This window comes from Panthera pardus, unplaced genomic scaffold (genome assembly GCF_024362965.1).
Source record: "Panthera pardus isolate Hobbes unplaced genomic scaffold, ASM2436296v1 HiC_scaffold_4, whole genome shotgun sequence".
In the NCBI taxonomy this organism is placed as follows: Eukaryota; Metazoa; Chordata; class Mammalia; order Carnivora; family Felidae; genus Panthera; species Panthera pardus.
In genome coordinates, this window is record NW_026526969.1 from 10,300,184 (window position 1) to 10,314,656 (window position 14,473).

General features: G+C 45.3%; 1 protein-coding gene across 1 annotated transcript in view; it reads right to left on the reverse strand.

Annotated features, from left to right (window-relative positions):
• The window catches only part of TRRAP (transformation/transcription domain associated protein), a 113,794-nt gene that overhangs the window by 57,435 nt on the left and 41,886 nt on the right, over positions 1 to 14,473 (reverse strand). The window contains 11 exon segments of the mRNA XM_053894082.1: positions 144 to 200; positions 202 to 343; positions 513 to 694; positions 789 to 953; positions 1,353 to 1,472; positions 1,717 to 1,836; positions 3,677 to 3,730; positions 6,051 to 6,119; positions 9,714 to 9,884; positions 10,225 to 10,346; positions 12,576 to 12,672. Coding sequence (XP_053750057.1) covers positions 144 to 200; positions 202 to 343; positions 513 to 694; positions 789 to 953; positions 1,353 to 1,472; positions 1,717 to 1,836; positions 3,677 to 3,730; positions 6,051 to 6,119; positions 9,714 to 9,884; positions 10,225 to 10,346; positions 12,576 to 12,672 — 1,299 coding nt within the window.

Genomic DNA, 14,473 nt, shown 5'->3' on the forward strand with positions numbered 1-14,473 from the left:
ACGGCGGCATCTTCCTCGCCAACAGTCCAGACTACTAGTTAAGTGTCCGCAGAGGCATAGCAGAACACAAACAGTGCCCCTGGTTCCCTAGAAAACTAGCCCCGACGCCCACGGCAAAACAACAGCCTAACCGTGAGACTCACCTTGGCTTTCAGTTCATCTCCAAAGTTGGGATCGCTGAAGTCCACGAAACGGAAAAAACAGGGCACGCTTTTGAGCGATGCTGTAGTTTTTGGGAATCTCTTCCTCCATGTACTCTTTCAGGAACGTCATGTTGCAGAGAAAACGACCAGTAAAGGCCCGGAGCAGCTGGAAGAGCAATTCTATGTCTCCATAATTCCTTCTGCAGGGTCAAATGAGAGAACAGGCTATGTTATGGCTGCTTTCGCGACAACGTGGGTGCACGTGGCCAGTGGACCACGGCTGAGCACAGATTCTCAGAGGGGCTCCGGTGTAGCTTACTGGGGGGAGGGAACAAGTCACTGGACAGAAAGCAAAACGGATGCACCCACTTGCAGTAATTCAGCAGACAGTAGGCCAGCAGCTTGGGCTCCTTCCAGTTGGTGGCAGCCATATTCTCCTTCCGGTGTCTCTCTTGAAAGGTCTCGCTAACCCACACACGCCTCAACTGGCTCACCAGAGAATGCTGATTGGCCAGCCAGGAGTCATCGTTTTTAACTATAATACTTATGATCTGTCAAAGAAGCGACAATTAGGGAACTGGCGGGGTTCTCTAAGCATCTCACCTGAACTTTGAAGATTTCAGGTGTCTGGTGAGGAGACGCTACCTTGATGGCCTGAAACTGGAGGTCCAGGCGCAGGGTGCTGGTGCTGGGCGAGCCAGGGCGCACGGCGGTCTGGGGGCCACCGGGCAGCAGCAGGGTGATGAACCTGTTGGGGTTAGCGGCCAGCACATCTCGCAGAGGTCTGGCATCTTTGTGTTTTAAAAAGCTCTGAAAACAGAACAAACAAGCTATTTTAAGCCAGTCAGGGTTCACAAAGGGTTTAGATGAATGAGCACTATGGTTCTTTCCAAATCTGTCTAGGCAGGCTAAAAAGCTGCTATAAGCACCCTTTTAACAAAAAGCTCCTTATCGGTAATGATACTTCGTGACTGTGGACTCCATAATCCTAGCAGTTCATTCATTTGTTACCACCACCCAAATCCTACAGAGAGGGGTTCCTTGGCCCACACTTTCCACGTACACGACAATGAGGTTTCTAACACTTGCATATGTTACACAAAAAGAAGAGCAGGGCACTGAACAACGAAGTATGACTTTCGGATCGCAGAGCACACCGGCTGACAGGAACCTGCAGGGACACTGGACCCCAGCTCCCCGTGTGCCTACCATAAACATTCTGCTCCACTGGGGATCGTTCAGTGTGGCTTCCATCATGAACAGCTCCACCGTCTGTGAGGGGTGCCGAGTCAAGAACTTGATGAGAGGCTCTCTGAACGGACTGCCGGCCTAGAAAACATGTGGGTGAAACAGCATCCTCTCAGGGCTTGAAGCTTCTTGGTCCACCAACCTACCATGGCAGGAGAATGCATTTGTCCCTCCTCGTAACCGGAGCGTGCAACAGTCACAAGCGAATACTAGCACGGAACATCTTTGTGCTGTTAGAGTACCCCATCTAAGATATGACGAAGTGAAAACATCACAAGCCAACAGATGGTGGAAGAATCAGAATTAACCCCAATTTGACCATTACCTCAATCAACATAGCCCGTTCTGTTTTCATCACAACCTCTAACAAAGGCTTGACGAGAGTCTGAGGTGCAGCTGGGATCAGATGAAAAAGGTTTATAATTGCCGAACAAATTTTCATTTCCTAGTGAAGAAACCCAGAAATTACAAAACAGGCCGATTAATTTTGCCAGCCAGAGATCTCAACATCACTACAGACCCTACAATGGTCTAGCTACATTCGCAAGGCTAGCCACCAGAAGCAAAGAATTAACATGTAAAAAGCCACAATTTACCAATGTCAGATTACTGCTGTGGCCCAAGGAAACTAACTGCCCTTGGCCTTCAGATTTCATCTGTCAACGGAGGGAAGAGGGAGCTGTGTACCTGATGTGATTGTGCCGTGTCTGTTTTCAAGAGCATGGACAAGTGCTGGACGTGACCTGACAGGTTGCTACGCTAGAGCCTCATGGAGGAGGGAACGAGCAAGCCTGTGGCCAGGGGAGCGTGACATCACGGGGTCTGCTCTGCTGTGACATCACGGGGTCTTCCCAATACACTAAGTTCTGAGGGCACAGACTTCTCTTGTCCTCAAAACTTAGCACGAGAAAAGCCTTCAAAAAATCCTTAAGTATTTATCCTGAAAGTTGAACATGAACGTAAATAAACGACTGACCACGGTACTAAAAATATTCGTCAACCAGACCTACAGATGAGGCTGACAGATGGCTCTATGGAATCGTACAAAGAATGTGAATTGCCAAGATTTCTGCACTTTTCCAGGTGCTGACAGCTCAGTGGTCAATCGCTCTCAGTCCCACTTTCCATGCTCAGTGTTGGCTCCCACAGTTTTCATCCGCAATTCAGAGATTCCACGTGGCCAGAAGTACGGCCACGGAAGGGAAGACTCCCTGATGTACACCCCCCCGCACCGTGTGCAGTAGGATGTCCGTTACTCTAAGCACAGTAAAATGGGGATGATAAACACCCGTCAGGAGGGGCCCCATCCCAGGAGCATCTGAGATACCTCCGCAAATGCCTTGACAAACCACAAGGCCAACAGTGAGATGGGGAAGAAACGAGAAAACATGGCTCAGTGTCACCCCACCTCACCTGTAGAGTTCTCCGCTGCGGAATTCCCCAGAACACAGAGCAAGGTCTACTCTGAAATTGTAACATTCTAAGAATGGTACTTTCGTATCGTGGTTTACGTTTTCCAAGCGCGGGCACAAAATCACTTCTTTTGGTCTCCACAGCACCGCCAGAAGCCGGGACTGAAAGATGCTATCATTCCCATTTTACAGCAGAGGGAAAGCTCAGGGTCCTGACGGTCCAAAGTCACGGTGTCGGGGACTACGTCAGTGTGGTGTGCATGAGCGAGAGGTGCGGGGGGACGAGACATGGAGGAGCAGGGAGGTTTTAAACTCTGGGCAGGCAGCCAGGCACTCAGGTGTGTGCAAGAAAACAGCTCCTCTCAGTCCCTAGCAGGGGTGATGTTCTTTGTGTAGTTTCCTCCCAAGAGGCTGTTAGATGTAGGAGTTTGTACCACCATTATGAGAGCAAAACCCGGCTGAATCTTCAACGGTGTTGACATACTGCGATTCTAACATACAGAACCAGAGCACTTGGACTCTTGCTTGAAAACGTCCTAATAGGTAACATGCGTGGCATCCGGACAGTTCACAGCAACGGTACTGATACAACTCCGCCACAGACAGACAATACGGCTCACTGCACTCCAAGGCACAACGCACTCCGTCCAGCACAGAACCACAAATCACAGCAAAACCAAATACGACAACACCCCCTCCTGGGCCTCCACTGAGATTCTCACCTCTACCCCTTCCACGGCAGGCTGAACCAAAACAAAAATCACAGCATGAAAAAAGGCAACAGAAAGGTAAAAAGAACAGAAAAGAAAAGAAAATATAAACCGTTCTTCACAATGCAAGTCATAAACTGACTTTTAATAGGGTTGTTCTCACCTCAAACTGACAGAATGGAGACAAGGAACATCTCCCGCACTCGGAAATGCTTTCCTGAGGATGGGGAGGAAAATCATCTTTTTTTCTATTTATGTTATTTACATAAAAACTTCCCATATACTCATACACAGTAAGGATTATTGGGGGAAACAAGACAGTAAAGACAATGATGAAAAAGCACAATAATTAACAAATGCTCAACAGCAAAAAAGCACACTTTCCACCCTTCAGATGTCAAAATAGAGCCCTTCAGAGAGTGTAGAATGGAGCATATCCCTTCCTTAAATCAAATTTGAAAAGCAGGAATTTTGGAACTCTTGCCCAGGGGGAGAAACTGTCAGACCCAGTTGTGTGCAAATGCACTTAAATATCTGTTTCTATTCAGAGTAAGTTTTCATGTACAGCGCTGTCATTAAAGAATTTTTCTTTGTCTTTCCCAGCTGTAGCCAGGAGAGTGCCAGGTGGTTTAGCCCCATCAGCCGGTCACGGTGACACAGCCCCCACACCCAGAAGAACGCACAGATACCTGGGTCACTTTGCCAAGTGAAGCCATGCATGCCAACACAGACACAGCTCCACAAGCGGTTGTGAGTTCTCCCCTGGGGGGGTTCGATGTTCAAATGGGAAACCTTTCTCAACATGGTGCTAGTGCAAAGCTCTGATCATCAGGGTACACCCAGCATTATAAATAGTCAACTATTTATATTTAACATGTCTTCAGTTAGAGGTTCTCCCTTATGTAATTATTACTTGGGGATTCAACCAAATGGGGACAACCTATGTTCTGAGATCCATTCCCAATCGTGAACAACATCCATAAAAAATGATCAGAGTTCAAGAACAGAAAGGTGGCTTGGCCCTGGGCTGAGATGACGAAACCGTGGGCACGCTGCAGGCAGACCCCAAACACCATGGCCTGAGGCCGCACCTGCAGAGCTGGGTGTTCCCAGGCCTGCCAGGAGCACGCTCCCAGGATGGATGGTCACCATGTTTCCCACGGGAGCTGGAAGATCTCCCGAGGCCCACAGCTCCGCCCCCTGCCCACTGCCCCATCCAACGGAGCCCTCCAAATGACTTCCGTCAAACTTTATGGAATCTTTCTGATCTAATGGAAGGAATTCACCTGCCCCTTAGGTTTTTAAATGTTTATTCTAGAATCGTGTGTTTCGGGGAATTAACAGCCTATTATAAAACAAATATAAAAAATTTAGAGCAAAAATACCTAGCAGATGAGAGATGGGGAGGAAAAACAATAGAGGCACCCGTACCTACTCCCAAGAGTTTAGGCTTTTAAAACCCACTCTGCTCTCCCCCACCAAGAGTTCCTGATATTCCCCTGTGTATACTGATAACAAACCTTCAAAGAGGTTATTATGGTGGTATTAACGCTCCTAGAAAGTTTGGAATCCTGGATTAGTTTTGCTCAGCTGGCTGTTTAGAAGCAGCAGGAATCAAGACTTACATAAACAAAACACCTTGACACAGAATGGTCAAAACAAAGCATAATAAAGCCAAAAAAAAAAAAAAAATTCAAGTTGGGATGAAACACAGCATCCAACAAACAGGCACAGAATACAGAAAGCCACGTTGATCACGCCTCTGAAGAGCTCTAGCATTCCCTCCTTAGGACACTGCCGTACAATTTCACCAGGTGTAACAGGAACTTAGGGAAAACATGATCCTACCGATAGGACAGTCATCAACTTAAAAAATATTTGAGAAGAATATTAACATATACAAATTAGATTCAAAACAGCAAGAACCGTTATTTTTAACAGCAAAGTCTTAGAATGACCAACGTCAGACATGTAAAAATATTTAACTTAAAGTCATAAAAATGTGTTTCGAAGTACTGGCTGTTTGATTTTTGGCAAATAGCTGGGGTGGAGGATTGAGACCCATAAACATACACACCAGTACTTATGTGATGCTTTACTGCATTATCCTTACTGTTTCAAGTCCTAAAATCTATACTTAGTTTTATGAGGCAATGATGATGGAAAGCAATGGAAAACAACAGCTGAGGAATGCACCACCATGCAAACAGCAGCTGCCAAGAACAGTCTAGAAAATACACTTTGTACACTTTAAAGCAAAACTAGAATTAAAAGACTAACATTTCAAGCTTCCCAGAATTCTCATCAATGAAAATGTCATATTAAAGTGAACAAGAGATTTTAAAGAAACATAAAAAGGAATGTTCAATCATCCAGAAAAATAAAGGCAAAACGTAATGCTAATAAAATATGGTCAACAGTTCCTATAAACTAGATTTCTGACCAGCGTCTTAATTAAAAGCACTGCTCTAACACTAACACTGGCAACAGCAGTGCCGGGCACAGCTGCCCTGCCCAGAAGCGAAGAAGTCACTCACGTTTCCGTCGCTCCTCTGGCCCCCTTTATGGGTGAGGACCACCACTTCCATCCACTTTCGTAGATGTTGCTGTTGAAAAAAAACCACATTCTTAGACATTTTTGCCTCACACAGGATCATTTCGAGGCCTTGCTGTTCTTAGGTGGAAGTTCATATGTAACCATGAATTTCCGTCATATTCAATGTGAGGACAGCAGCATTCATGTTTGAAATGGCCCAACCACCGAACTGGAGAAGAGAGCAGTTGGCATTTGCGTCACTTCTAGAAGGCTGAGTTTATGCTGGTAGAGTGGAAAACGTCCCGAAACCCGGCCATTCTGACGTTGGGATTTTACTGCTACCCTCTCACTACCACGTCCCTTTGCCCTGAAGCTGTTCATGAGCACCTCAAGGAGCCAGGCGAGGCACCCTGTGGAGAAGGAACAAGCCGACATCATCCCTCCTTGTTCGGCTTCGGTTCCAGTGGGGAGAATAAGGTAAAGTACACAGGTGCCTGCCATGAACAGTCACGGCAAGGGGTTGTCAAAGAGGAACACGCATCAGCCAGATAAGGGGGTCAAGGTCAGGGAGGGCCCTGCTGAGGCAGACACTCCAGAAGCACAAGGGAAGAGCACACCAGGCAGAGAAGAGGAGAGATAAAGGCCCTAAAGCCACGAATAATGTCTGGCTGAGCAGGAGGGGGCACAAGGTGGGTGCAGGGGGTGGGCTGGGAGATGATCATGGATCCCATCTAGTCAGAGGCTGTACAATTAGTGCAAATACGGAGCAATTCTATTCTGTGCAGGGCAAGGGCAACCTTTGTGAGCTAATAATAAGATTCCGTGTTCTGCGGCAAGAGCCCAAGAAGAGGGATCCCCGAGCCCGGCGTAACCCTGGCCCGGCCTGGGTGTATGCCGGCCAGCCTCCCAGCCACAGTGGCCGGCAAAACCTGGCAGGTAAGCACTCAGAACCTATAGCTAAAAGCCCAAGAGCATCCAAATAACTCAACTATCTTCACTGTCCCACATGTCCAAACTTGTCCTTCAAACACTGATGCCCTGTGGGGAATTAACTAGCTGTTTTAAAGGAGACTCCGGGATAAAAGAGGCTTGGGGACGGATGATATGAATACACCTAAACGCTTATAGAGCCAGTGCTCCCAAGAACAGGCAGTGAGAAACACTAAAATACACACACTTTTAAAGAAATTAAATACACTAAGCTAACAACATTCTGCCAGTAAAATTCCTGGAAAGATACTAATCACCAAAATTTTTAAGGTGGTTATCAGGAATGCCTATCCTACACACCGAGGTGTCTTCGCTCGTAAAATTATACCAAGGGCTTGAGCTGTTCTCCTCAAAAGCGGATCATGCGTGGCAAGACGAAGGCTCAGTGATGGAACGCGGCTCTGAAGAACATACACAGAAGGGCAAATGTGTCTGTCCTTGACCAGCGTACCAGCCCTGCCCGAGAGCAGCAGGCACGGGCACGGGCACATCAGGAGACCCATGCCGGGAACACGAAAGCAGAGTCGGCACGGACACAGGCTGGTCTCTGGCAAGGTGGGTGTCAAATGAGAACGGCCACACCAACAGCAGCTTCAGTCTTTCTTTATCCAAGTACATCAACACTCTCTGCTCCTAGAGAAATTTTCACCATTCTGAAAGCAGCTGTAATGCCAGAGCAGGGGGAGGGGGGATCCCCTACACAAACCAGAAACACAAACCCACGGATTTGACTTCCGGGAAAAGACTCCGGGCCTAAGTCAGGAACTACAGGCTGTGAGGTAGTAAGTCTCTTCACGCTGTTCTAAAAGGTCTGGGTAACGATGTTCACCAAATGAATTCTCAGCTCACAGCAAATCTGAAGGATCAGACTGGCTGTAAAACAACCAACGGATCACAAACACATTGCTTCCTGCAAGTCTGCAAAAGCAGCGAGAGGACAGCTGAGAGGTGAGAGAAATACAGAGACACTGAGAACACGCACAGATCTGACACACAAGTGTGCCAAGAGCTGTGACGTGACGGAAGATAAAGAGTGTAACTGATGTGCTCTCGTTAGGAGGCGATACAACTTCATTTACTGGAACCACATCTGTGAATGTCTGTACGGACGTAAACTGGTGGGGCGGGGGGTGTGTGTTACGCTTGGATGCTTAACGGGAAGGCGGCTTCCAATCTGGAAAATGTATTTCCATGTAATACCCTGTTTCCCAGTTCTACTCCAATAGGGCAGCAGCTACAATTTTTAGGACCAACCGTAAGGCTACCAATTCCCAGGTAGGTATTTTGGTGATTGTTCGCTGTTTCGGGGTCTGCAGATATGAAGAAACCACACGTGAGGTAAAAGCGGTGTGGTCCTCACACATCTGCACCCCACACACGCTCTATCTGTACCTGTCTACTCCTGTCTACGGCTGCGGAAAACCTGTGCCAAAACCAAAACGAATACCTTCAATATTCTGAGATATCTAAATGGTCAAAGGCAACTTAAGAAAGAAGCATGCCAAGTACATGCACATTTGCAGTAATGTGCGACGAAACCCAAAGTTATTTGTAACCGTCTACTTCCCAGGAGCAAAACTGAACGTACACGAAAGTTAATAGTTGAACCTCCTTCAACTGCTTATGCTTCAAATTTAAACAGGGTCAAACAGGTATTTTTATTTGCATAATTATTTCCTTGGTATCTCTAAAAACCCAAAATACTTCAAAAGTTCTTACACATGTTCCACTATTTCACTGTCTACGTAACAGCAGAAGACTGGGAACAACCTAGATGTTCATTAGCAGGGGAACAGTGAGACAAATTAGGGCACGTCCACGTAAGGGAATAGGAGAAAGGAGTAGAAGAAAGAAGCACTTCATGTTCTCATCTGAAATGATGAGTCGTAAACAAAGTAACAACTATGTATACGTTGTGCTTCCTTTTGAGGGAAACAAAAGAATATACCTATGTCCTATTTTGAGTATAAAACATCTCTAAGGGACATACAGGAAACTGTTAACACAGGAACCGGAGGCGGCCACTGGAGGACAGGAACGAGGGGGGGTCTTTCACAATAACCCTTTCTTGTTTTTTCTTAACGTCTGTCTGTCTACTTATCTATCTATCTATCTATCTATCTATTTATTTACAAAATCGAGAAGATATTCATTTGGTACTTATTTATTTTTTAAATGTTTATTTATTTTTGAGAGAGACAAAGTGAGAACACAAGCAGGGGAGGGGCAGAGAGAGAGGGAGACACGGAATCCGAAGCAGGCTCCAGGCTCTGAGCTGTCAGCACAGAGCCCGGATGCAGGGCTCGAACCTACGAACTGTAATATCGTGACCTGGGCCAAAGTAAGACACTCAACCGACTGAGCCACCCAGGCACCCCAATATCTATTTATTTTTGAGAGAAAGAACACGCATGCATGCAAGCAGGGGAGGGGGAGAGAGAAAGGGAGAGAGAACCCCAAGGAGGCTCTGCGTGATCAGTTTGGAGCCTGACAAGGGGCTCGAACTCACGAATGGTGAGATCATGACCTGAGCTGAAATCAAGAGTTGGGTGCTCAACACCCAGGTGCCTCCCCCTTTCATGCTTTTTGAATTTTAAACCACGTATATGTATTACTTAAAAAAAATAACTTAAAATTTCAGGCTGATTAGAGAGTATTTATGCATTTGGCTTACCATCATCTGATCACAAAATTTATCATTGAAGGAGTTTGGGAAGAGCCTGGTAACTGAAGTGAGACGATTCACGACATTCAGTGTCAGGCTTCGATAATCCCCCAGCATCATCAACAAAGGCCGCATATGTGTATGAATTTGATCCACTTCTATGGTAGCACCTTCTAAAAACTATTAAAAAAAAAAAAAAAAAGTTACAAAGGAAAACAGTTAACAGAATATACTTTAAAACAGAATGAGCTCATTCAGCTCTAGCAATAAGTGTGTGTTTTCCTTGGAAAATGGAATATTAACCATATACGTTCTGGAAGTTTATGATGAAATGAACGAGACTGCTCATTACTATTTAATGTTTTAAAAGGCTCATGAGGACCATGAAACAAATAGAGACATTATCAGAGTGCAGTGTGTACGAAACAGAGACTTCCAGGCACACAAACGAGGTGAACAGGATGAACCTAAAGGCAGAACTCACACCCGTGTGTGCGCACACACACACGCACTCACTCACCTTTCTCATACAGGCTTCTCCAGCCTCCTGCAGCTCACTATTCGTGGAATTCAGGGCCTTGAAGAGGGCAGCAATGATCTTCTCCCTGGACTGAGGAAGGTAGTTGCAGGCAGCAAGCGCATCTTTAGGGAGACAGATCAACACAATTTCATTATTAACCTGAAAATTATATGAATAATTTCCTTGTCTAAAGGCTCTTACCGATCAACACAAACTATGAATCACTGAACCACCTCCCAAGTGTCCGACCTCAAGAAAGACAAAGGAATACATGGTCTTCTAGCTCACGTACATGTTCAGGGTTATCTAGGAGGGAAGTCAACAGCCTGTCAGAAAGGCCATGACAAATATTACCCGGTCCAGATAGAAGGAAGAAGGGCCGGAGGGGGAAAAGCGGGAGTGCGCACTGACACCACTTCCCCCATCCTCACATGGGGTGAGAGCATGGCTGAGTGTAAGCAGACGCATGCTGAACTGACAGAGGGCTGGCCCTGAACTCTAGTGGTGAAGGGAACACACACACACAGCCCGGCTTCTCTTCCACTATCCATGTCTGACCAGGCAGCCTCCTCCCATCTTGGGGAGTTAAAGGCTGTGAAAATGCAAATATTCATAGAAAAGGGGACACACATTAATCCCACATGTTAGCTGAGAGATAACATCCAAGAGTAATGCCTGTTATTAGCCAACAGGAATGAAAAGCATACAGAGAAAGCAATCCCGACACAAGCAAAGATTCCAACTGTGGCTGCGGAGCACCCCCCTCACTCCCACCTGCTGTGTCGTCCACACCCCAGCCCCTTGCTCAAGCGCAGGTATAATGGTCTGCCTCTTACCTCCTCTACCCCTAACTCAAGGAAGATCTTGGCAATGTTTTTTTTTTTTTTTTAAATTTTTTAACGTTTATTTATTTTTGAGACAGAGAGAGACAGAGCATGAGCGGGGGGGGGGGGGGGGGGTCAGAAAGAGAGGGAGACACAGAATCGGAAGCAGGCTCCAGGCTCTGAGCTGTCAGCACAGAGCCCGATGCGGGGCTCGAACTCACGGACCGTGAGATCATGACCTGAGCTGAAGTCGGACGCTTACCCGACCAAGCCACCCAGGCGCCCCGGCAATGTTTTATTAGGAACGTAAAACCCAACAGAGCAAGAGAAAAAGTCAACTAAAAAAAAAAAAAAAAAAAAACCTCGTACTGGGTATTTATATATATATAGAAAGAAAAGAAAAGAAAAGAAAAAAGAAAAGAAAGAAAGAAAGAAAGAAAGAAAGAAAGAAAGAAAGAAAGAAAGAGAAAGAAAGAGGGGGACCATTCTAAGTGAGAATTCAAAGGAGTAAAAATTCAACAGTGTAACTGACGTTCCTCACAAAAGCCTAGAGGCGGCAGGATTCTCAAATGCTATGGAGCCACTGAGAAGCCTATACAGGTTGTAGTAAATCTTACTGTATACTCTGATTTGGGTGCAAATGGCAATATATGAAAGCTATGACAATACTTTTTTCTTCTTTTTAATGTTTTTTTATTTATTTTTGAGACCGAGAAAGAGCATGAGCAGGGGAGGGGCAGAGAGAGAGAGGGAGACACAGAATCCGAAGCAGGCTCCAGGCTCTGAGCTGTCAGCACAGAGACTGACACGGGGCTCAAACTCACGGACTGTGAGATCATGACCTGAGCTGAAGTTGGTCGCTTAACTGACCGAGCCACCCAGGTGCCCCGAGAGCTATGACAATTCTTAAACCAGAGTATCAGAGTCATGACAGAACTACAGAATAGAGATTTAATTATTATAGGGTAAAATGCATCATTTATAAGAGTAAAAAATTATTGAAATCCTAACAATCGGTATAATCTATTGACATCTCATTAAGTAGTTTCACAAATACTTTTTTTTTTTTTTTTTGAAGAAAGGCAGACTGCCACGTGCAGCGCCTCATTTGGATGTGTCTGGAGTCTTGGAAGCTTGACTACCCTACGTTCTCCTACAAACACAAGTTTTTTGATTCCACCTTAAAAAAGATAAAAAAAAAAAAAAAAAAAAAAAAAAAACCCAAGGAAAAATAAGATAAAAACAGAGAAGGCGGCAAACCGTAAGAGATTCTTAAATATAGAGAACTGGCGGTTACTGGAGGGGCAGTGGGTGGGGGATGGGCTAAATGGGTGATGGGCATTAGGGAGGGCACTTGTTGGGATGAGCACTGGGTGTCACATGAAGTGATGAATCACTGGGTTCTACTCCTGCAACCAATACTACACTGTACGTTAACTTGAATTCAAATAAATAAAGTTAAAAAAACAGAAAAAGCCGCTGTCTCCCTGCACCTTCATACTCATGACTTAATTTTGATTAACTTACTTAACGCTGCAATTCGCAGAGGTACGAGTGACGGAAGGCTTTTGTAACAAGGCAGCTTTGTTAAAGCGGAGTCCTCAGCCTCACATAAATTTAACAGCTGTAAAAGATACAATAATTTTAGCCTGCTCTTCCTGTCAAGACACAATAACCTTGAAAATAACAGAACACAGCAATCTTACACACACACACACACACACCACAATCAACGAACTAAATTCAAATCCTAGAGAATTTAATACCAAATGGAACTGAGTTTCCTTCTAAAGCAAACTCAGCCTCAGCAGTGAAATGAGACATTTTCTCACCCATTCTGATACCGTAACCTTTTTTCTCTACACAGGGGACCACGTGAACTGCAGAACTGCAGATATCATGGTGGCAGGTACATCTCCCTCCTTATTCAGAGCTGCTTCCCAATGTCTCGGGCCAGTGCTCGACAATCGTGTGTGTTCTATAATTCAGCATTTCAGTGGTGATACTAGTTTGCCCCCCCGCCAAGTACAGAAAAGTGCATAAAGAAAGAAGTTGAAAGTCACTGGGAATACCATTAGTCAGAGATTCCTGTAGCTACGTTTTATGTTTCTGGACATTTTATCACAAGCCAGCATATATTTATATGTCTAATACCTAAAATACCACATATGTGGTTCTACTACTATTTTCCCCTTCTATTTACATCTTAAAAGAACACTATTAACTTTACTGTTTTTTCCTTAAAGATTCCTACCTAGTAAAAGATTTAAAACAACAAAAAAAAGAGAGTAGAAAGCACTTCAAGCCACCACCCTATTCCACTCCATCAGTACTACTCTCCTCATATAAAACACGTGTGCACACACACATACAGACAACTGTATCTGTATCTACATCTAGACAGAGCGAGTTCCAAACACGACCTGTACCAGAATCACCCGGGAAGCTGGGGGAAGCTTGCAGATGGTAGATTTGCAGGTCTGACCCCAAACTTCCAGGGAGAGGACTCCAGAGGCTCTATTTTTCAAAAGATCCTCACATGTTTTGATGCAGCTGGTACACTGATTAGCACTTGGGAAACCAGACACATTTGCTGAGATTTATCTCCCAGCACTACTTAAGGATCTGGTCTTAAGCTCGGTGAGGAATTTTCCACATGGGTTAAAACACATCTACCTGGATCCACCAAAAGGAAACTTCCTCCCATCCTCTGGTGGCTCTCCTAGAACCTTGGACAGGTCCTATGAGCATCGACTCTTACACAAGGGACGCAACAAGGTATAAAAGATCAGAGCTAGACCACGTGATCATACAATCGTACGTCCAAGCAAATACATAGGACTTAAAGACTCAAGAGGCAAATTTGTCATACCTGGAAATTCAAACTTAGTGTGGACTGAAAAAACTTGCTTATGACCTTTGCCTCAGTTTACTCTGACAATGCCTCCAGAGTATGATTCAGGTCTTAAAAAAGATCAGTCTAGAGACTGATCCCCAGACCAACATTGTATTCTAAGAATTAATGCTTAGAATTTGATTGTATCTATAGTTCAATCTGTTTCTCACTGTCTAATGTCACCCCATACTGGGATGTTTACAGAGACAAACACTTGTTAAGATGCCATCTGCCACTGCCCAAGATGAGGATCGTCAGTATCTGTATTTCATGGAGTGCCATCAGGGCCAAATAAAGGCATTCCTGTGAAGTAGGTTCTCCACGGTGCATGGCACATTCTTAAGTGATGAACATATTCAATAAACCGGCCCTTGCTCTGAGCCAGTCTTACTCTGGGCACCAGCTGATGACGGTGATCAGAGCAGATGGTACATCTTTCTCTAGATGACATCTTTAAGGCCCTGGACAGCAAGGTTCCTCGTAGAGGGCTCACACAGTTCTACGGACTCGGAAAACAGCCACACGTGGT